This window comes from Calidris pugnax, unplaced genomic scaffold (assembly GCF_001431845.1).
Source record: "Calidris pugnax isolate Ruff unplaced genomic scaffold, ASM143184v1 scaffold252, whole genome shotgun sequence".
NCBI lineage: Eukaryota > Metazoa > Chordata > Aves > Charadriiformes > Scolopacidae > Calidris > Calidris pugnax.
Window position 1 is genome coordinate 4446697 of NW_015091118.1, and position 22927 is coordinate 4469623.

Genomic DNA, 22927 nt, shown 5'->3' on the forward strand with positions numbered 1-22927 from the left:
AGACCTACGCGAACACAGGCAAAAGAGTTTGTGACTGAGATTGTCCTCTCGCTGTCCCTCGTTTGGGCTTCTATTTGTTTTTTTTTTTTTTTTTTTTTTTTTTTTTTCCTTTTTGCAGTGCATAAAAAGAGCAATCTGGCCTAGTGAGAGATGTCCCTGCTCATGGCAGGGGGCTTGGAACTCAATGATCTTTAAGGTCCCTTCCAACTGTACTGATTCTATGATTCTATGATATATGTTTAAAGGTGGTAAATTTCCTGTAGCCTTACTGTGGTCTTTTATTGCTTACTGCCACTATTTTCCCATTCCTTTATTGTTCCACTATGGAAAAGACCAAACAGGTAAAGAAAGTGAAGCTGGAAATATGTTTGCAGCAGTATTAGAGCCTTGGCTTGCGTGTCATTTATCTGTTAAACAGGATATAGCCTTTTGATAAATAATAGGAAGATAATAGTTTGTGTTGGCAGAACTCTGTATTTGCAGTACACAGAGATACTGAAAGCAGCTGGGAGGTAAACTCTCATGAATCTTCAGCATCAGTAGGTTCTACACTTAACTGAAACAAAAAAATAGTTTTCCAAAAGAGAAAACAAAAGAGAACACCTCCTCACACTTTTAATTACATCATCACAGTCACTTGACAGAAAATGCTATATATAAATAACCTGTTAAATAGAAAGGCGTAATACTGAGATAATGTGACAATTATTTGATTAACAGGGAACTGGTATCCTTATATGCCTTTGTCTTGTTACATTAGAGATCATGATAGAAACAAAATTTAAATTTCAAAGTCCCCTACCAAAAGCCAGGTAGTAGACTGGCGTATTCTAGGTATTTTACTGGCATAAAATACAATAGTAGAAAGTGCTGTGGAAATACAGAGCAGTTCTATTCAAGGAGACAAAGCCTACCTGTCAGACCGCTAAAGTGAGTGCAAAAATGCTTGTTATTTGATTCACAGGTGAGGTTAGAGCCCATGGACAACAGATTGTTTTCTGAATCAGTTTTCATGTTAAGCAAGAATTTAATTTCTTTTTTTAGATTCTCTTTTGCAGTCATTAGAAGAAAAATCTGTAAAATGTTAATCAGATGTAGAAGCAGGCCTAGTAAAAAGATGGTTTAACCACAATGATTTGCCTTGAAAAAATTATCTACTGGTAAGCAAGGTGACATAATCTTATTTTACCGGTGATTATGGTCCTAGGTATGAAACATTACTAAACTAATTTCATCACTGGACATTTGCTTCAAAGTTGAACAAAAAGTAACTCATTTGAGATCCTGTAATTATGCCTTTACTTTGATAATCTCAAACCAATTTAATCCTCTTTAGTCACTTATAAAACACCTGGTGGGCTAGAACCATAAAGATTGTAAAACTTGCTGTACAGTCAACTTCTTGGTTAAACATAAAGCAAGAATATCTGGTCTGCTTATGGAAAGAAAATAAATAGCGAAGTACATGACTTTCAAACACAATATTCTAACATAAAATATACAAAAGTGATTTCCGTCTGAGCCTGATTTAATAAAAATGACATTGGATTGTCCCAGTTTGCAGGTGTATTCACCCAGTAAATGAGAACTGCCCATAGGTGTGACTTGGTTCTTCACACAGACAGAAGTCAGTTGCTGCTGTTTCTGGACTACAGGTCACCAGGTCACTCACTTGGGTTACAGCTTGGGCTCACAGAGAGTGAGTCTGAATGGCTAGTTACAGTTAATAGTGCTCAGAGATCATCAAAGTAGCATGTGGAAAAGGATTCTGAGTTCTGCAACCTGGGTAAGCTGAACCGAGCGTTTGAACCTCTAGATAAGGAGGGAAATTCTAGCCTTGCTAAAGCCAGTGGGAGTTGCTTTCCAAAATTATTTTTTCTAGGATCTGGTGCCTCTTCCTTCTTTCTGTGTGACCCCCACCACAGTCTACCCTCCATCTCCAGGTCTGTAAACGTTTGTCAGTTGAGATTCTCTGTTTGGCTCAGATCGTTATGTCTAGTCAGAGACTGTTCAGATTCTGCTGCTGCAAGGGTTCTGAAGACAGAAGCCTGACCAAAACAAAGTCCCACCTACTCTAATCTACATCTGACCAAGCAACTCTAGCTTGTTGGTAATGACCATGTCTTTTCTCTACCTACATAGAAGCAAGTATGATCTTAGATGCCCTCTGTTATTTAGTAGGTCAAGTAGAGCTCTCATCTGGTGCAAAATCAACAGTATTTTCCCCCTATTCCCCGGTGAAAACAGTAAATACCCTGTATAACTATCCATTCCTTTCTAGGTCACCTAGAAAGGCTGTTGAGTCTCCACAGAGATAGTAAAAACCTGACTGAACATGTCCCTGAACAGCCTGCTGTATTTCAGAATCACAGAATCACAGAATTGTAGTGGTTGGAAGGGACCTCAGAGATCATCGAGTCCAACCACAAAAAAAAAAACAAAAAACAAAAAAACAAACAAACAAACAAACAAACAACACCAGCTCCCACCTCCTAAACACACAACAACCTCCAACCAAAAAACCATCACCCACCCACACAGCACCCCACCACAAACCAGTAATCTTGGGCACTAGAGCATGCCCTGAAGAACCATGTCTACACGTTTCTTAAATACCTCCAGGGATGGTGACTCCACCACCTCCCTGGGCAGCCCATTCCAATGCTGGATAACCCTTTAAGTAAAGAAATGTTTCCTAATATCCAACCTGAACTTCTGAAAAGGCTGAAGTCCGCCCGCCGGAAGTCCAAGGTTGAGGTTTTGCTAGCCCCCTTCCTTACCTCTCTAATAATTGAAAACTTGACCATTTCATGGTCGCTAAGCCCAAGACGGCCTCCGACCACCACATCTCCCACTAGTCCCTCCCTATTTGTGAGCAGCAGGTCTAGAGAGGCACTTCCCCTGGTCGGCTCACCTACCAGTTGTGTCAGGAAGTTATCTTCCATACACTCAAGGAACCTCCTAGCCTGCCTGCTCTCTGCTGTGTTGTATTCCCAGCAGATGTCCGGTAGGTTGAAGTCCCCAACCAGAACAAGGGCTGGCGATCGAGAGACTTCAGCCAGCTGCTTATAGAATGCGTCGTCTACCCCCTCCTCCTGGTTGGGTGGTCTATAGCAGACTCCCAGCACCAGATCTCCCTTACTAGCCTTGCCCTTCATCTTTACCCACAAACACTCAACTCTATCATTGCTGCACCCCTCTTTGAACAAGAGGATTGGACTAGATGATCTCCAGAGATCCATTCCAACATAAATGATTCTGGGCTTATATGCCTATGGCTATCACCCTTCATTCAGCTGTCCCACCACTATTATGACTCACAGGCCCAGCCTGAATGGAGTTTTTGTCTAGTCATTTTTCAAGGCTTTTACTGGTTCTCAAAAAGGACCTTAATTCAGGAAATTATCATCACACACTTTATCTGTCTTGAGTTGCAACACAAACTAGCCAATGCTTCAGAAGAGAATACACGATGGCTTTCTATAAAGCTTTTAGTTTACTCATCTTTTTACATGCTGTTTGCAAACCTATGAGTATCATTATAAGATGAGTCATGTCAGTGTACTTTGCTTTAAGACCTTGTTTCCAAAATAAGCAGATGGCACAGACTGACAACAGCTTCTGAAGACATTCATCTCCCTATGCATGTAAAATAATGAGGCCTTCCCAAAGCTCAGAACAGAAGACTTTTCCTCACTGAAAGGTTATAACTGCCATTTTCATCAAGTATCATCTATTTTCTTCCATGATAATGAAGGACTCCAGAGAATGTTAGAAGCTCTGGCACGTTATAAATGTAGAATGTTAGAAGCCCTGCCAACTTCTTAACCTAAGTGTTCCCCATATTAGATGTTCCCATGTACTACATTTACCGCAGTGTAGTAGAACCCATTTTAGAGAATTCCAAGACTTTCTTAGGATCCCCCACTGTGTCTGGGAGTTGAACATAGGAATCCCTAAAAGTACATAGCAGCAACAATGGGGTTGGATTTGATTTCTTTTTGCAGCTGCAACTAGTTTGCATGTACCTGATTTGCACGTATTGTTTTTTGGTTGTGTAGCTGTCACAAGCTGCAAGTCCTTCATCTGGAGCCCCCAAAGGCTAGTTGTGTAAACCACCATGGAAATTACCACTTGCATGTCTTCATTTCCATAAGAGGAGATCCTAACACTTGAACAGGTGAAAATGCTCTGTTCTGTTTAAATAGGGCTACAAGGCAAAGCTCCAAAATATACACCTTGTCAGAGGTAACCAAATCTCTTAGCTAACTACTGCTGAGCATGTTCCATAGTCTACAATAGTCCCAAATTTATTCACTTGATATATCTGAGGGTAGCAGAGCACTGGAACAGGCTGCCCAGGGAGGTGGTGGAGTCTCCTTCTCTAGAGACATCCAAAACCTGCCTGGATACGTTCCTGTGCAACCTGCTCTAGGAGGACCTGCTTTGGCGGGGGGGTTGGAATAGATGATCTTCAGAGGTTTGTTCCAACCCCATATCATTCTGTGATTCTGTGATCTGCTGGATATTTTTAGTATCTTCTATAATATCTTGAGCCTTATATTTCAAAATAGGATTGTTTTATATTCTGGGGTTTGGTTTTTGTGTTTTTATTATTTTTTAATTCAACTGATCAAGTGAATGTTAATAAAACCCAACCAAACACAAACCAACCAGCTTAACAAAACAAAACATGTGTTTTGTTTGCACAAAATTATTTTCATTCTTCAATTTCCTGTCCTCCTTTCTAAAAGAAGTTGGAAGATAAGTTATTCTAAGGACCTGAATGGTGTTTTGTTGCTGTAAGAGAAAAAAAAAAAACCAACACAATTTCCTTTGACTCAAATTCAGGCTAAAGACAGTAGCAAAGACGAAGGTAATAGTGAAGGTAATAGAAGATGAGCTAGCCTTTTATACAATATAAATTAATATCTTCCAGGACACAATAAAATTTTGTCCAGAGTTTTTAGCGGTGAAATGTCATTACTTTGTTTGCTTCCACATTCAAGTCTTTTATAGTTGATCTGCACCAAGTTTTAGTCTTTTTTTTTTTTAACAAAATAACATCCTACAAAATGCTACTGATCTTCAGAGGTTTGTTCCAACCCCATATCATTCTGTGATTCTGTGATCTGCTGGATATTTTTAATATCTTCTATAATATCTTGAGCCTTATATTTCAAAATAGGATTGTTTTATATTCTGGGGTTTGGTTTTTGTGTTTTTATTATTTTTTAATTCAACTGATCAAGTGAATGTTAATAAAACCCAACCAAACACAAACCAACCAGCTTAACAAAACAAAACATGTGTTTTGTTTGCACAAAATTATTTTCATTCTTCAATTTCCTGTCCTCCTTTCTAAAAGAAGTTGGAAGATAAGTTATTCTAAGGACCTGAATGGTGTTTTGTTGCTGTAAGAGAAAAAAAAAAAACCAACACAATTTCCTTTGACTCAAATTCAGGCTAAAGACAGTAGCAAAGACGAAGGTAATAGTGAAGGTAATAGAAGATGAGCTAGCCTTTTATACAATATAAATTAATATCTTCCAGGACACAATAAAATTTTGTCCAGAGTTTTTAGCGGTGAAATGTCATTACTTTGTTTGCTTCCACATTCAAGTCTTTTATAGTTGATCTGCACCAAGTTTTAGTCTTTTTTTTTTTTAACAAAATAACATCCTACAAAATGCTACATATTTCACTTTTTTTTTTTTCTATGAAATACAGTACACTGTTGGGAAAAAAAAGTTATTAACAATAATATGTTGCCTAGCTATTTATAGGATCTGACTAGATTGCACCTGTTGTGTTTTACAGCTCTTCGTATTAGCCACTTTATCAGCAGTAAATGAGTTTTCATACTTGCAGTGGTTCCTGTAGGTTTCCTATTCTTCCTTGGTTGAAGCAATCAACAGCTGTGATTACTTCAAGTGAAGAAAATGAAGCTGATATATACTGACAGATACAGGAAACACAACTTCTTTCATGAATTAGTGAAAAAACAGTCTGGTTTTGTTGTTACTCAATGATTGTGCTCAGCAACTGGAGGTTTTGAAGCTGGGCCATCAGTGGTGCCCATGATGGGGAGCTCTCAGAGTAGATGTTTTAGCTTAATTCGCGGCATGAAAAGCAATAGTACCCTAGATAGAGACATTATCTCAGCAACAACAGGGGTCTTTCATCATCCCAGAGCACCCTGAAGGCAACATCTTGATTTCACTGTGAGGGCATTGGTATAAAGGACCTTTACCCCCGAGGCTGCTGCAAAATGCAGCTCAATTGCAGATGGCTAGATGTAAAGAACAAAATCGATCAGCTGTATAGAAGAATGGCTGGCAAGGATGTGATCAAGAATGCCATGCCACTCCATCACTCCATCAAGGCCTCACCTCTACTGTGTCCAGTTTTGGGCCCCCTACCATAAAAAAGACATTGAGGTCCTGGAGCGGGTCCAGAGAAGGGCGACAAAGCTGGTGAGGGGTCTGGAGAATAAGTCTTATGAGGAGAGGCTGAGGGAACTGGGGTTATTCAGCCTGGAGAAGAGGAGGCTGAGGGGAGACCTTATTGCTCTCTACAACTCCCTGAAAGGAGGCTGTAGAGAGGTGGGGGTCGGTCTCTTTGCGCAAGTCACAGGCGACAGGACAAGAGGAAATGGCCTCAAGTTGCACCAGGGGAGGTTCAGGCTGGATATTAGGAAAAATTTTTTCCCTGAAAGGGTTATCAGACATTGGAATGAGCTGCCCAGGGAGGTGGTTGAGGCACCATCCCTGGAGGTGTTCAAAAGACGGGTTGATGTAGTGCTGGGAGGTATGGTTTAGTGATGATGCTCCTTGTTTGTTGTGTGGGTGTCTATTTTTGTCAGTCAGGTTGACGGTTGGACAAGATGATCTTTAAGGTCCCTTCCAACCTAGAAGATTCTGTGATTCTGTGATCACAATAGGGAATCCTGAGAAGAAGTGCTTCTGAATGGTGGCACTGAAACCTACAGTTGTATTGGTACAGACCAAGGGCATAGCTAGCTTCATCCTCTGTCTATGAGTGTAGATGTAAGCAGGAACTCAGGAAAAAAAAAGGCGACAGAGCAATCCTATATGATAATTCTCCTTTACTCTCTCAACTTGTAATTCCTTCCAGCTCAGAGGATTTCATGAACCTAGTATGTTGTGTCTGTTTAGTAACCTTCAACTGATGTCTTTTTCAAGTATTTTTCCATTCTTCTCTTGGATACAGGTAAAATTTCTTCATCTGCAAGATCTGTTAAGGAGTTCTACAGGTTTAGTACCTATTGCAGCGACCATCCTGTTTTGTTTGCTTTGAATTTGACTAGCTTCACTTAATAGCTCTAGCTCTTCTACTGGCTCCATCTCTTACAACAAGTGTGCCACCACAGCGTCATTTTGGAGCAGTGACCTGGAGAGGCACTGTCATTTTTTCCAGAGTGTGCCTAATGGAGGTGTTATTATCTAATAGAGAAAAGCAAGGCTCATGAACCTGGAGTGTCCTTCCTAATCTGTGTCTTGGGAGACTCTCTGTTTCCCACCTGTTATATCATGAGAAGGATTTTTGATTTATTTTTTTTTTCCTTTCAAACATATTGATGAAAGGAACTCTACAATACAAGTGATAGCCTGTGCGTTCTGATTCTTGGGTGAAATTCTTGAACATAACCTAGAAAGAGGCAAGCAGACTAACCCCAGAAGAGCAGCAGGGCTGGTGATTAGGGCACTCTGTTGAGACTATGGGAGACATAGGCTCTAGTCCTTTTTCAAAGAAAGGCTCTTCTACCATGAAAGTGTCCTAACCAGTAAGTGATAGTGAATTCTCTAGGAGAGTCTTGCTTCTTCTGCTTCCCCTTTTCTCTCTGAAAACACTCAATACCAGGAATATTCCTGCAATTTCAGGAGACCGGAAAAGTATTTATCACCCCATAAACATACTATCTGACCAGTGATCAGACTTTTGCTGTGGAAAAACCAATCACTTGCTTTTGCCTTCTGCCCTGCTCGAGAGCGCGGTGGACTGTCTCTGCTGTGGCTGGTGCACTAGGTGGCAGTAGAGAGTCACCACTGCTCGCATCAGAACAAGTCACAGGTGAGCAAAATTCTACGCCTAGGGGTTACAAATCTCAAACCTTTGCTAAGTTTTTACAACACAGCACTAGAAATATTTTTTTGCACCTGCAGTCTGTTACGAAACTCATGGCAAAAAGCTTTCAGCAAGTAACGGTGCTACCATATTTAACAACAGGGAGAAGAAGCGTCAGTGCACGTAAAGAAACGGAGGCTTTTCTCACCGGGTTATACTCATACCTAGCTGCCAAGCATCCAAAATCATGAACTCAAAAGTGCATTAATCAACAATGCAGCTCAAGCGCCTCTTCTCAGCAAGACTGTGTTGACACTTGAGAGCCATAGTTTATGAGCCCAAAATTCAGCTCCTGCAAGTGTAGCTTCCAGCACCAACTCATAGTTGCAGTCCAAGAAAGCAAGTCTGTCCCACTCCAGCAGTCTACAAGTCACTAAGCCACAATCTCAAGCCCCTTTTTACATGCTGAGCTTCTATTCCTGTGAATCCTACATTCTTTGCATTGCAGCACAGCTTGAGAAAGGGGTGTAGAGAGTGTTCTCCACTAAATGGTCCTGCAGTGGGGTGTTTGTATTGTTTCATCTTAAAATGAAAAGTTGCTCTTCTTGTCTTCTATATAGCAGCATATTGCTTTCATCCAGAAAGTTTATGACTAAGGTTTAAACCATAGTTAGATTTGGATTCCAGAATTTTCTGTGAAGCTAGAGGTGTCTGGACCTGAATTTCTCCTGAACAGAAAGCTCTCCCCAAGCTTTTGGGTAGCTGGACAATAAAAGGGTAACTGCAGAATACTCCCCTTTTGCTCTGCTTACAGTACTCCCAGTGATGGTGGATAGTTTCCCTTATACATATCACAGGATAATTATACTCACCAAATATTTTAAACAGTTTCATAGAACATACATTTTCTAAAAAGAAGGAAGATGAACGTTCCTTAGATCAAAGACCAGCCTTGACTCATTGTCTATGTTATATTTTTTGCTATATTCTCTAAAATACTGTAGTTCTAGTGAAAACATGTTGTCTGTCCCTTTTCATTACCTGAATGTCTGCAGTATATCTCAGTAATACCCAAAATCATGAAACATTACTACAAAGCAGCATATCACCACTTTTAAATTATCATATTAAAAGAAAACAAAAGCCCATCTGGCATTTGTTTGGAGCATTATGTTAAACCTTCTGTTAGTAACACTCTGTTGAACATTATAGTAGATTAGCATGTCTTGGTAAATCAAAGATCGCCCTAAGTATTGGCCTGTAGTAACACATGGAATTCAAATGTCGATGTGTGAAAGACTCAATTCTCTGCTCCACCTGCTGCTGGTGTCCGCTTCTGATGGCTTCATTCCTACTGACATGAATGGAGTTACATCTGAATTAGGCTAGCAGGCTGGGTTTTTCTGATCGATTGTGAGAAAAAAAAAGAGTTGACATGGGTGATTTTAAACAGATTTAAAAGTTATCTATTTCAACAAAAAAAATCAAGAACTACAAGAGATTAACTACTGTAAAAAAATTACCAGTCAAAGAATCCAAAGCTAGAGACAAAAATTGTAGTGAGGAATTAAGAAGCATCAGCCTTTCTCCAGGAGCAGCTAATGTCTTCCTGCGTGATATTTGAGCCAAATATGCTGATCTATTCTAGAAAAAGAAATAAAAACCTACTCAGTCCCTAGTTCTCCCTGCCTACTGGGTGCCGGTTCTTCAGTCCCTCCAGAGCCATGTTTCTTTCCACATTAAAGAGCAAACGTTAAGAAGAACCCCCACAATCAAGCCTGAAAAGAGCTGCAAGAATTATAGGAACTGAAGCCCACTAGAAAATCTAATAGGTCAGAAAATGTAGGTGTCAATGGCAGCATCAGCCAGGGCTTCCATTTAAAAGCCACCACCTGGAAGTTTAGCAGAAGTCGGGGATTCTGAAAGCAAAACCTTCTATCTTATGATGTTATGCTTTCATAAAATATACCAAAAACTAACTGAAATTTTGGGAAAAGTATCAGTTGAAGAAACAGGAAGTATCCTTTTGTATATGTACATGCATATAATGAAGAAGCTCCAGAAGTGGCACCAGCTGCACAGTTCCATCACAGTGATCATCTGCTTTTCCAAAATACTGAACTCTCAGTTGGAAACCCACTCATACCTTGCTCAGGTTTTGCACTCAGGCTGGCACTGAGTAATCCGCTGTTTAAGTGGTTTGACTGAGCAGATTGGTCCTTAGTTTCAATCTCAGGGCTGTTCTTATACAACCAGGAGTGGAAACAGACACATGGAGTCAATTTTACACGAATTTGCTCTTAGTCAAGTATGCTTCTGTTTTATCTGGTCCAGACCTTGAGACTCACTTTAATGAGGATTCAGTAGGGTCTGGAGCCTGGAAATTATATTTTAGCCTGGTGCTCAAGAGATGGTATTGCACAAGAAAGTTCAAGATAATGCTTTAACAGAGCTGCATAGTTTCTATTACTGATTAATAATTATAGACAAGGGGAGATTAAAGAGAGACAGTCTTCTTGACTGAAGGATGGATTGCTTTCTTCAAGCTGTTACATATGCCTCTTCAATCTCCATATTGGTCTAAACTCAATAGATCCAATAAGCCACTTGCTGCAGTGAATCCTGGCCTACATGCCTTGGGATTAATGCACTGCTGTTTGCCTTTGTCTGAAGTTAAGATCTGCTCTTCTAAAAGTTGTAGGAACTATCAAGGGGGTTTAGGTTTTCATTTTTGTTCATTTACATCCAAATGTAATGCGAGTACTTCATTTTTGTCATTGTTGTTACTCTTATTATATGGACCAAATGTTTTCAGCATTTCATATTCTTCTTAATTAGCAGTCTTTATTTCACAAAATCACAAATGATATGGGGTTGGAAGGGACCTCTGGAGATCACCTAGTCCAACCCCCTTGCCAAAGCGTGTCCACGTAGAGCAGGTTGCATAGGAACTTGTCCAGGCGGAACTTGTCCTTAGCTCTTAAATGTCCTCATTTTATCAGAAAGTCTGTTCTGTGATGAAATTCATTCACTAGAAAGTAATATCAAGATTACAAGAGGGTGTGAAGTTCCCTTTTTCTTGTTAATTGGAGCAACAAAATGAATATGCAAGAACGCTTCATGAAATATTGATCTAGTTCTGTTGCACCCAAAGTCAATATCAGAACTTATTTTCTTTTTTATGCACCCAGCTATCAAGGTTCAAAACAGCGCAAATGTGTATCTTTTTTAGTCCCTGGCTAGATATTTTGCTTTTAGTAGCTACTGCTGGTAGTTAAGGTGTCTTTCCATTCCAGTGAGCAAATGTTTTTCTTATGAATGAATATAATCTTTTGTCTGATGAAACTGAAATCGAGGAACAAAATCCACCAGGTAAATTATGGAAATAATTATAATAATTCCACGTAGATGAGTATTCTGTGGTTTCTATTTTGTTACAGACAACAAAAAGTTACCTCTTTGGTTGTCTTACAAACACAATTATAGCCACTCCAAATGCTTTGTCTTAGGTCTATCAAGGGACATTTACATTCTCCAAGCATGTAGAAGACGTTTAAGACCTTTAATTCCTCAAAATGTTGATTATTTATTCGTTATGAATAAGAAAAGTTTCTCTCTACTTCTGTAGATTATTCATTGCAGTAATGTAATATTAAACTTAATTCCAGTCAGCCACATGGAAAGAAAAAAACATTGGACCTTACTTTGCAGTGCAGTGTGAACACTCAGCCCTGTAAACAGCCATAAAAGCGACAAATCGCTTCAGGAATTTATAGATATTGCACTGTTTTTCTTCTCTGTTGCAAAGTGGTATATTATGTTTTTGACGAGTTCATTGCTAACTGTCCATATTCATTACAGCCAGAATTTTCAAGAAGTCCTAAACTACATACAAAACTTTGAAAATCTCTTGCCAAATGTACTTTACAGCGATTTTCCAAACATGATTAAAAGAGCTGAATGACTACTTCATTTTAACAAAACAATTACATTTTATATATAAACTAATGCCTAGAGGCCTTAGAGATTAGATTAATTTTAGCACACATCCCAGACTAAATTCTGTCCTTCTCCAAAAAGCATTCTAAAAGAGAAAAAAGTCTTTCTTTCTTCCCTTGTCTCTTTCATTCTATCTTTCTTTCGTTCTATACTCCTGACTTCTCTATCTTCTGTCATATACAATGATAAAAAAAGTAAGAAAAATTCTTGATGCCATGGTGTAATTGCATTCTGATAAAGAAGCTCCTGCTCCTTTGTTAGTATTGTCTTTTATCCTATTTATCATATGGCTAGAAGAGGTCTTCAAAGTCATCTCAGCCTTCCAATGCTCAAAAGAGGGATCAGCTGTATCTAGGCCAGTATTGAAAAATGTTTATTTAACTTTTTATTACAAAATCCAATTGCAGACTCAAAGCAAGATTTTCCAGCACTTACTTTTTCTTGCCATTAAAACGTTTTTCTCAATGCCTAATTTGAAACTTCCTTGTGACTGAAGTTTGTTTGTGTTCACCATAGTCATGGGAATGGATTATCCTTTCTGCTTTGCTTATATGAAATTTTCATGTCCCCCTCAATCATCTTCCTAGTTTGTTCAATCTTTCCCCAAAACAAATGTTTTGCTTTAATTACAGTTTCCTTCTTTCTGGAAGTGAAAATCCCCAAATCGGAGACATTTTTCTAATGCCCTAGCAATCTTGAGTAAGGCAGAAAAATTACTTCATGTGGTTTTGCATCTGAAAATTATGTTTACTTTTTTCACAACAGCATGACATTAATGAATTGTATTCAGTATGGTGCATATAAAGCCAGCACAAAATGTCTCCTTGTGCAGGTTGAACAAGAAGCTCAAATAGAAACCACCCAATCCTAAAGCAGGGAGTAAATGCGGCTTGGGAGGGCACAAAAACCAACACAGTGCTATTGTTTTTATGACAAATAATGTGGAATTGCCTTGCATCCAGTACCATGTCAGTGCACTGTAGCTGTGAAAACACTTGTGTGGCCTTTAAAGTAAATAGGGAATGTGAGATTGATTGCTAAACGTATAACAAGGACCAGTGTAAAATAAGTTGTACACCACTCTTGAGATGAGCCATGTTTCTGTGGCTACAGATGGATGATCCTGCTCTCGGTTAAGTTCACTACCTGCTGTGAAAAACCTGATGACATGATCTTCCCCTAAACTGTATGGGAGAAAGGGAGCTCCACAATCCTTAATTCAGGTTAAGCAAGCCACAGACGCAGAGCAGGTGGAACAAACAGTATACAGGTGAAATTCTGCCAATTTTTGAGGAGTTTAATCCTACATGGTTGTTGATTTTATGGCTGCCAACTAATGACATCCTTATCCACAGCATTATTTCTGTACTTAAAACTAAATGGAAAACTACTTTCCCAGATGAGGACTAGAAAGCTCAGAGTTTGTAGATCCAAGCATCTAACTGCTCTTTTCAAAAAATAATTATGTTCCACACACAATTTTAAAAGCTATTTGGGTCTTTTGCACATCTGTTCATGGTGTGAAGGACTTTAAGTAAAAAGTGAGTATGCAAACCAGAAATGTGTTTTATGCTACCTAAATTCCAAGAATCTAAAGTTAGTGCCTCTATTTTCTGCCTCCTGGGAAGTTCCTAGAGAATAATTTCACATTTATTTTTCAGGAATACAGTTTACCATCTCACTATTTTATTAAAGTATCCTTAGATACAATGACCAGAAATTTCAACACTGTTTAAAGAGAGACAATAAGTCTCCAACATGTCACTAAAACTTCTTTAAATGTCATCAGCAAAAAAGGACCTAAAGGTTCCTTCTGTTAATTTTCTCTTGCATTCAGGCATTTTTCCTTTATATGATTAAATATGTCATTCTACAGAAGGTGGTGAAGGCAATTCACTCTTCCTTAGTCAATCCAATGGGAAAATAACTGCAGTACAGTTAGGCCATTCATGCAGAAAATGTCTATACTATAGACCATTGTGTGGCAATTTAGAATATGCATAAAACAACAAATCCCTCTAATCCCTAGAGACCTAGTCTTTGTACATCCTTCCCCTTGATACCTGTTAAGCCTGTTAGCATTCTGGTGATAGGTTAGAATGCCATGATGGCTTGCTTACCTGGCACAATTTAGAATTTTTTCCTTTTTCACCTCATTTGTTCCAATTGTGGAGTTAGCCACACTGAAAAAACTCAACACGTGTTTATGTAATGGCTCACTGATGCTTATGTATAATTAAGGTTAAAATAGAAGGGAGGGTATAATTCAATCGCCAACAGATTTGAAACATCTTGCTGTAGATATTTCTGTGGTGTTCTAAACTGAATTGCAGAATTATTTCCCATACAGACCTATTGGTCCTAGGGACCTGCTGCTTGTTGACATCATCAATAATTTAGCATTGCAGATATCCAAAATAATAAATCATATTTTCTTCTTGTTCACAACTATGTTTGCTTTCAGACTTATGTCTATGTGTTCTTCTTTTTCCCCAGGTAATGCCTTTGTGGTGAGCCTAGCTTTGGCTGATCTGGTGGTGGCCTTGTATCCATACCCACTGGTCCTCTTAGCAATTTTCCACAATGGATGGACATTGGGTGAAACACACTGTAAAGTGAGTGGCTTTGTGATGGGACTAAGTGTAATAGGCTCTATTTTCAACATCACTGCAATTGCAATAAACCGATATTGCTACATATGCCATAGTTTTGCCTATGACAAAGTGTACAGCTGTTGGAACACGATGCTGTATGTCTCCTTAGTCTGGATATTAACAGTAATAGCAACTGTGCCAAATTTTTTTGTTGGTTCTTTAAAGTATGATCCACGCGTCTATTCATGCACATTTGTTCAGACTGCAAGCTCCTACTATACGATAGCTGTTGTGGTAATTCACTTCATTGTCCCCATCACCATTGTGAGCTTCTGCTACCTTCGAATTTGGGTTTTAGTGCTTCAAGTCAGAAGACGAGTCAAGTCAGAAACAAAGCCAAGATTGAAGCCAAGTGACTTCAGAAACTTTCTTACCATGTTTGTGGTATTTGTGATTTTTGCATTCTGCTGGGCACCTCTCAACTTCATTGGACTGGCTGTAGCTATCGATCCTATGGAAATGGCACCAAAAGTTCCTGAATGGTTATTCATTATAAGCTACTTCATGGCCTATTTCAACAGCTGCCTTAATGCAATAATATATGGACTTCTTAACCAGAATTTTCGGAATGAATACAAACGAATCTTAATGTCACTGTGGATGCCAAGGCTTTTCTTCCAGGACACATCCAAAGGAGGAACTGATGGTCAGAAGAGCAAGCCTTCTCCTGCTTTAAACAACAATGACCAAATGAAAACTGATACCTTGTGAATGTGTAATAGTCAATGCAGCAGTTTGTCAGGGAGAAAGCCAAGAATATCATTATAATGTTCTGGTCTTTCTTGCTTACTTTTTGGGGGCTTTCCATTTGGATGGCACTTTGTGACTGGAATACTGTCTTCTTGATAAAGCACGTTGCTCTCAATTCATGATTTATACAAGATATCAATTGAAAATGCATTTCAGGATTAAACCTTCACGTCAGTGCAAGCTGTTTTAGTTCTGAGACCTGAATTCTGCCCCCAGACATATGAATGAGGCATTTTTTTACTTCAGTGGGAGTCTTGCATTCTTTATACAAGATCAGGATACATTTCTTGGAAGATGTAGTGAAGGTAGTTGTCTATTAGCATGGCAGCTCATCAAGGCTGTAAAGTCATATTTTCCTCCCTGCTGTATCTGAACAAAAAGGGTGTGCAGATATTCTGTTTTCCACACATAAGCCAAACATCACATATCTGTGCATGTACAGATGGCAGTAGAAATATCTTTGAACCAAACTTGTAAATTGGAGAGACTTGTGTAAAAGCAAATTTTACCATTAGAGCCTTTCCTCACAGGTTTTCCATATTACATACACTGAGAGTGGGAACACAGTGTGTTTACTCTGTTCATCTTTTGTGGTCAATTTTATGATAGATAATATAATACAAATGGTTGATTTCTTACACATTTACTTTACGCTTTGTTCTTCCTTTAGAGAGGATTGAATTTTCATTGCACTCCTTTTATTTACCTAAATATATACATCCAGTGTCATTTGATGCACTTTAGCTCACCTTACAGATTTGCAACAGGCTGGAAATTATGGCACATGACCTGTGATTGTCTGGAATGGCAGCTGGACATCAGGCAGGATAACCTAGATCAGGTCAAATGCTGCTAGACCAAAAGAAGCAGCCCTTTTGACTATAGTGGTGGCTGAGACACTTACCTCACTTGTCTATACCTAATCTTGAACAAAATCCACTGTTGGTGTCCAATCTAAGATAATCTTCAAGCTTCCCTATTGTGGAGATACGTTTCCTTCCATCTGTGATGATGATAAACAGAAATTCAGAGATGAGATGATTTGCTTTGTGGAGGTGCTGGTCTCCTTTCATTACTTTAGAAGCAGCTTTGATTACTAGTTCAAACATCTCCCTTTGGATAGCTAGACAGGGATTAATCTTGCCTAATTTGGAATGACTCCAGCATAGGTGTATGCACACGATTTATTTTCTAAATTCCCACTGTAGCCAATGGAGTTCTAGGAAATGATTAATTTTAGCTTGAAGCAGGTATCTTTATTGGTCAGGGGAACTGATCGACAGAACTTGCTGACTGTATCTTCATTTACTGTAATGGAGATCAGGCAGGTCATGTAGACACATTTCAGGCATGTCAGTTAAAATATTTTATCATTAGACCATTGCAGCATTGTTCAGGAGAAAGGAGATAGGCCTCTGGTAAATCCATGACACATATTGAAATAGGAAAAGGAGGAATTCAGGTTGCTATTACATTCCACTTTGGGTTTCCCGATCTGGCTATTATGAAAAATATTTCTGTAGTGATGTTAATTTGTACACCAATATACTGCTCCTGAAGCCATAAAGACGTATTAAACATCATCCCTATGTTATGATACTTACAGAAAAACCCCAAAGAAACACAGTATTTTAAATGTTTTATTTGCTTGCCAAAAGTCTATGTAAAGTACAGCACAGTATCAAATGTGATGATTCTAGCTTATTTTATGTTCTTCAGGTAATTTCTGATAATCTCTGAAATTCAGTACCCTAGGACTCATAGCACAGTAGCCTGATGGAAGCTGAGCACTTTGTAAAGAGGGGTAAGAAAGAGATGGGAAAAATTTAGCCTGGTGATAGATAATAAAAATATTGTAGCTGAAAGTAACAATCATTAATATGTAGGTTCTACTTGGAACATAATTCTGTAAGACTGACAGAGTTTCAATATGTATTGTTTTTCTTCATGGCTTCCACACCAAGGTACTGAACATAGAACTAATATATCTGTATGTCTACATGTGAAACTCCCCTTAGAGTAAATAAGGAACTTCAAGAGTTTGAGAAACTTGCAGGAAAGGACACCACGTCCACTTCATTGACAATCCTGCTTTTTCTGACTTCTATGAGTACTCAAAATTGTAACTTGAATGTCAAAATTTATTGACTGACTTGTAGATGAACTAGTATTAGAAATAAATTGATTAACTTTTGTTTATCACTTGCTGATGTGAGTCAGAAAGAATACAGAATTTGGATCAAATTCCCATTACTCTTTTGGCTCCATAAAACAAATCTAAACATAGGAACGACTTTCTTGGCCATAAAAGTTAGCACCTATCATCCTGCATACCCATGGGAAGAAAATCTGAAATGTCTATAGAGTCATTTTACAAATTATCTCTGCTCTTTAAAAATCAAAGACTGCTTTTAAGATCACTGCTGGTATCTCCTCAACTATCCTGAGAAGCTCAAACATGTAATAGAATAGAATCATAGAATGGTTTGGATTGGAAGAGACCTTAAAGTTCATCTAATTCCAATTCCCCTGTCATGGGCAGGCACACCTCTCACTAGACCGAGTTGCTCAAAGTCCCATCCAGCCTGACCTGGAACAACTTCCCTGGGCAACCTGTTCCAGTGTCTCACCACCCTCACAGTAAAGAATTTCTTCCTAATATCTCATCTAAATCTCCCCTCTTTCAGTTTAAAACTGTTACACCTTGTCCTATCTCTATGCTCTCTGATAGAGTCCCTCCCCATCTTTTCTGTTGGCCCCCTTTAATTACTGGAAGGCTGCTGTAAGGTCTCTCTAGAATGTTCTCTTCTTCAGCCTGAACAACCCCAACTATCAGCCTGTTCTCACAGGGGATGTGCTCCAGCCCCTGATCATCTTCATAGCCCTCCTGTGGACCCCCTTTAGCATGTCTATGTCTTTCTTATGCTGGGGACCCCAGAGCCAAACACAGTACTTGAACACAGTAACAAATTTTTCAAAGAATGTGGTGTCCCAAAACTTGATCCATCCTCAGAAATTATGGAAAATTTTTGGAACAGTTTTAAATTATTGGATGTGGATTCTACCACCATCACATTTCCTGAATGTAATCCTGCTCTGCATGGTGTCTGTAAAGCCACTGGAGCTATTTAGTGTACTGGGTACTGTTATTTATTGAATGCTTATGTATGGACAATAAGTCATCCTGGTTAAATAAGTTTTTATACCACGTATTGCTACAAGACATTGCATGTGAGTTTACCTGGAAACCAATCAAATTCATAAAATTCAATTTTCCCTGGAAATCAATCAAATACATACAATTTTTATCAATTTACATGACTAAATGCATCTCTTGCATGGTGAAACCTCTTCATGTAGCAATATTTTATTTTTCCATATAGTAATGTACCCATCTATCTACATCAAAAGCCTTAAATTAAATTTCCCTTGATTCACATTTAAAGAAAAAAATATAAATGCAATTTAAAATATTACTAACCATCAAGATAGTGATATGGTTATAAGATGATTTGAATCCATTTTCCCTTGATTCACATTTAAAGAAAAAAATATAAATGCAATTTAAAATATTACTAACCATCAAGATAGTGATATGGTTATAACATGATTTGAAAGTATAGTCAAGAAGAACATATCAGCTCTGTACAGATTTATGTATCTTTGAGGAAATTATTATTTCCATAACATAAAAGTATTTATACCAGCATATCAGATATAGACACTTTAAGAAAAAAGAGGAAAAAAGTCAGGTAGACCCTGTGTTCTGCACAAAGTAACTAGTGAAGGCAAAACTAGAGCCTCAGGGACAAAGTCTGTTTCCAGAAAATTTGTTGTGTTGAATTTTAAACATTTAATATTCTCTTGTTAAAAAGTGTTGTATTTTCTGTTCATTAAAAAAAAAAAGTATTTTAGAATTGTTCTGACAATAGGACTCTGATTAGAATAAAACTTACCCTCACATAGATGGCTGAAGACCACTTGTAAATTCTATTTAAAAAAAAAAAAAAAGTATTTTAGAATTGTTCTGACAATAGGACTCTGATTAGAATAAAACTTACCCTCACATAGATGGGTGAAGACCACTTGTAAATTCTATTTCACTAAAGATGGAAGTGGAGGTGTGGTAAATTTTAAATGAGACTGAAGCAATGCATTAGCCTTATTGTGTCTCTCCATGCAAGTGAAAATTTCACATTCAAGGAAGAATTAAGACTAAAGATTCAGTCCTATTACTGTTGACTTCAGTGAGATCAGGTTTTCATAGCAAATTATTGATTGATTAATATAATTCTGCCTGGTTCATTTTCAGGGGCAGAAATGCACTTCTGTCTCTCCACTTCTTCCTTTAAGAACACATTTACATTAAAATGGTTACTTTTATTTCCCAATTGTATTTTTAAAGAACTGCACAAGTCTGGAAATTTGCCAATGAATAAAAATCTATGGAAGATTGTATATATTTCTTAATATGTATATAACACAATTTTGGTAATCTGAACATTTTCTTGCATTTAATGGAAACTGTGGAAGACAATTTATTTTTAGTCATCTATTGATATGTTGCTATTTTAACTGGATCTTGCACATCTGGTCTATAATAATAAAACGTTATTTTGCCTCAAGCTGTAATGAGCACGCAAAGAGACTGCTATGTATGCCAGTTGTAGAACTCAACCAATTCCTGTTCATCATCTTGTTAGTAACACCTCCAGCTGCAGTGAGAAAAATTATTAAAACTTTTTAAAATCTATATTTTTGTTAATATTCTTGTGGCATAGATTTACACTGGTGTAAGAACCACATTAAATGCATTGTCAAAAGACAGATAGTCTGAATTGAAGAACTGGAGCTGGAGGTTGAAAACACAAACCATGACCCACTGTGTGTTCCACTGGGCCTGGTCACAGAGGTGAAAATGTCACATTCACTCAATGTAGAGACTTTTCCGTTCAGCCCTAAGGGCTTTAGTCCTTGGGGACAGCTGGGAAGGTCCTATGGAATATTGTTGGTGTCTACTCACAGAACAAGTTTATCTCATGTCATTGTGCAGACAAAACCCCAAATGGTTCAATGGCTGCAGAATGAAGCCTTGAAATTGCTGTATAAAGAATCATTCTTTGAGAGAATAAAGAGATGCTGGCCACAGTAACAGCATTTTACAAATCATATTTTATGTCTGAAATACATGCCAACTAATTTTACTCTTCTGTAAACTTACTGAGGTTCCCTTTTACCTGCATGATAAAATCAACTAAATGCATGTCAATTGATATTATAGGCAGTGGTTTGTAACGTCCATTGATGCCAGCTGCATTTTTTAATTACAAGATAATGAACAGTGAGATTTTGTCCTTAGAAAAGAAAAAAAAAAAAAGTCATGTGACCATACTTTAAAATTGCTTCTTTGCAGAATTCCAAAATATAAAACTACATAGTTCTGTTCGAAGGTAGAAGATACTCTACTGCAGAAATGGACACTTTGCAGTTCCTAACTTTCAGAAGTCCCCATAAGACACTGAGGACACACAAAATGTGAAAGATTTCACAGTAATGGATTTCAGTGCTTTATATTTTTTCTACAAAACAGAGCTTCCCTGATTCCTGTGAACACAAAAGAAGCGCAGGAATATGCAGACCCAGGAAGCACTCCGAAAATCCTGCTGCTGGCCGGGATGGTCTATGGGAGGATAAGACCACAACTATTGTTAATAGAAATATGGTTCCTCCAGTAGATACTGTCACTGTCCCCTCTTTCTCATCCTCTGCTGACAGCAAATTTCCAGGGCTCAAATTTTTGACTCTTCACTGCCTTTGTACCTCTTATGCTGCACCCTTTTTTCACGTCAGAAGCAGCTTGGTCCAGCCTTGTTTCCCCAGCCTCTTCCCGGAGGGAAGAGATCCAAGTGAAAGGTCAAATTATGTTAGCTATGAGAAAATGGTTAAGTAGGCTCAGAATTCCTCAATGACTATGTCAACGATATTTACTGTCCTCCTGCTCTAGTGCTGCCACTAACATTTATATCATGAGATTGGATGCTAACGAAAACACCTAACTATCATGAGAACAGTGATAAAACCACAAACATTAGAAACAGAATAAAATGAGAGCATTTTGTTTCCTTTTGTTTTCTTGACGATATTTCCTGTAAGTAGTTTGAATGCTTTCATGACGCAAAGCTAAAACATGCAGTATTTTTCTTGGCTCCACAGAAAACTCAAAATAGAATGATAGAATCACAGAATACCAGGTTGGAAGGGACCTCAAGGATCATCTGGTATAAAAAAGTAGAGACTACTGGTCCAATGTATTACAAGTGTTAGTATTCCCAACTTAGACAAGGCCTCCCCATGACCAAGGTACATTCAAGAAGTCAGCTTTCCATTCCGGCTTCCTAGATTTTGGTTTTTAATCAGAATTAGGTTGATGGTTGGACTAGATGATCTTAAAGGTCCCTTCCAACCTAGATGATTCTATGATTCTATGATTTTTTCCACTGAGGTCCTGGGTTCTGCTCCCACCCAAATCCTAAAGGCACTCTATAACCTCAGGCATTTATGGGCCACATTAAAGCAACTGAAGAGAGGATATTTTCACAATGTGTGGTTTCTTGTTCCTCATGATTCAAAGGAACCTGAATCTTTTTGGGAACTGTGCTACCCAATTGGTCCTGTACTGCTTATATGTGTGGGTGAAGGAAGACCTAAGATGCAAAGCTGCTGTAAGAGTTTGGTGTGGTGACAGCATATACATAAGAATAGCTAATAAATATGAGCTACAGATATATGTGGACATATAATAACATACAAGTTCCTTATAGTTGTTATGCTGTAAGAGACTCAGCACAAGCAGGATGAGATTAAACTGTTGTTTGTGTAGTTGCAAAAGCACCATGAGCCTTTAGGAAGGATACAATTAAGAAATCAAGACATACTAGCTGTGTTGGAAGGTCTCACTTTAGATCTTCAATTTGTTCCATACCATGGAAATCTCTGTCTTGAAACTTCCCACTCCATCCTGTAATCCTATTTTCTCAAATTTAGGATAAAATGAGCACCTACACTGGCAGAAATATGATAAAGGTATGTAACACTGATGGTATAACACTGATGGCTATTTTATTTCTCAAGAAAAGCACATGGAAAAAATCTTTTTTTTTCCCCCTGGAAACATAAAGACACCAAAGTATGTTTGCAGTCATGAAGGTTCTTTAATTCTTCCCCCAAACATCACTGCCTATTTATATTTTAAAAAACATAGGGATTAACAATAAGTACCTGAAATACTATAGGGTTTTTATTAAGAAATTAGTTATTTTTTTAGGTGTTCTCTATTATAAAAGGTACATGTGCTTTTGGAGGGTAAATATAATCTTTTCTCATTGGGCCATAAGTAGTTAACATATTCTTTGTTTCCAAGAAGCTGACAGCTTGCT

At 38.1% G+C, this 22927-nt stretch overlaps 1 protein-coding gene across 1 annotated transcript in view; it reads left to right on the forward strand.

Moving 5' to 3' along the window:
* Nucleotides 1–17690, forward strand: part of MTNR1B (melatonin receptor 1B) — a 32540-nt gene extending 14850 nt beyond the window's left edge. The window contains exon 2 of the mRNA XM_014958373.1: nucleotides 14584–17690. Within this exon, the coding sequence (XP_014813859.1) occupies nucleotides 14584–15452 (869 nt within the window). The 3' untranslated portion in view covers nucleotides 15453–17690. The remainder of the gene's footprint in view (nucleotides 1–14583) is intronic.
* The last annotated feature ends 5237 nt before the right edge of the window (nucleotides 17691–22927 follow it).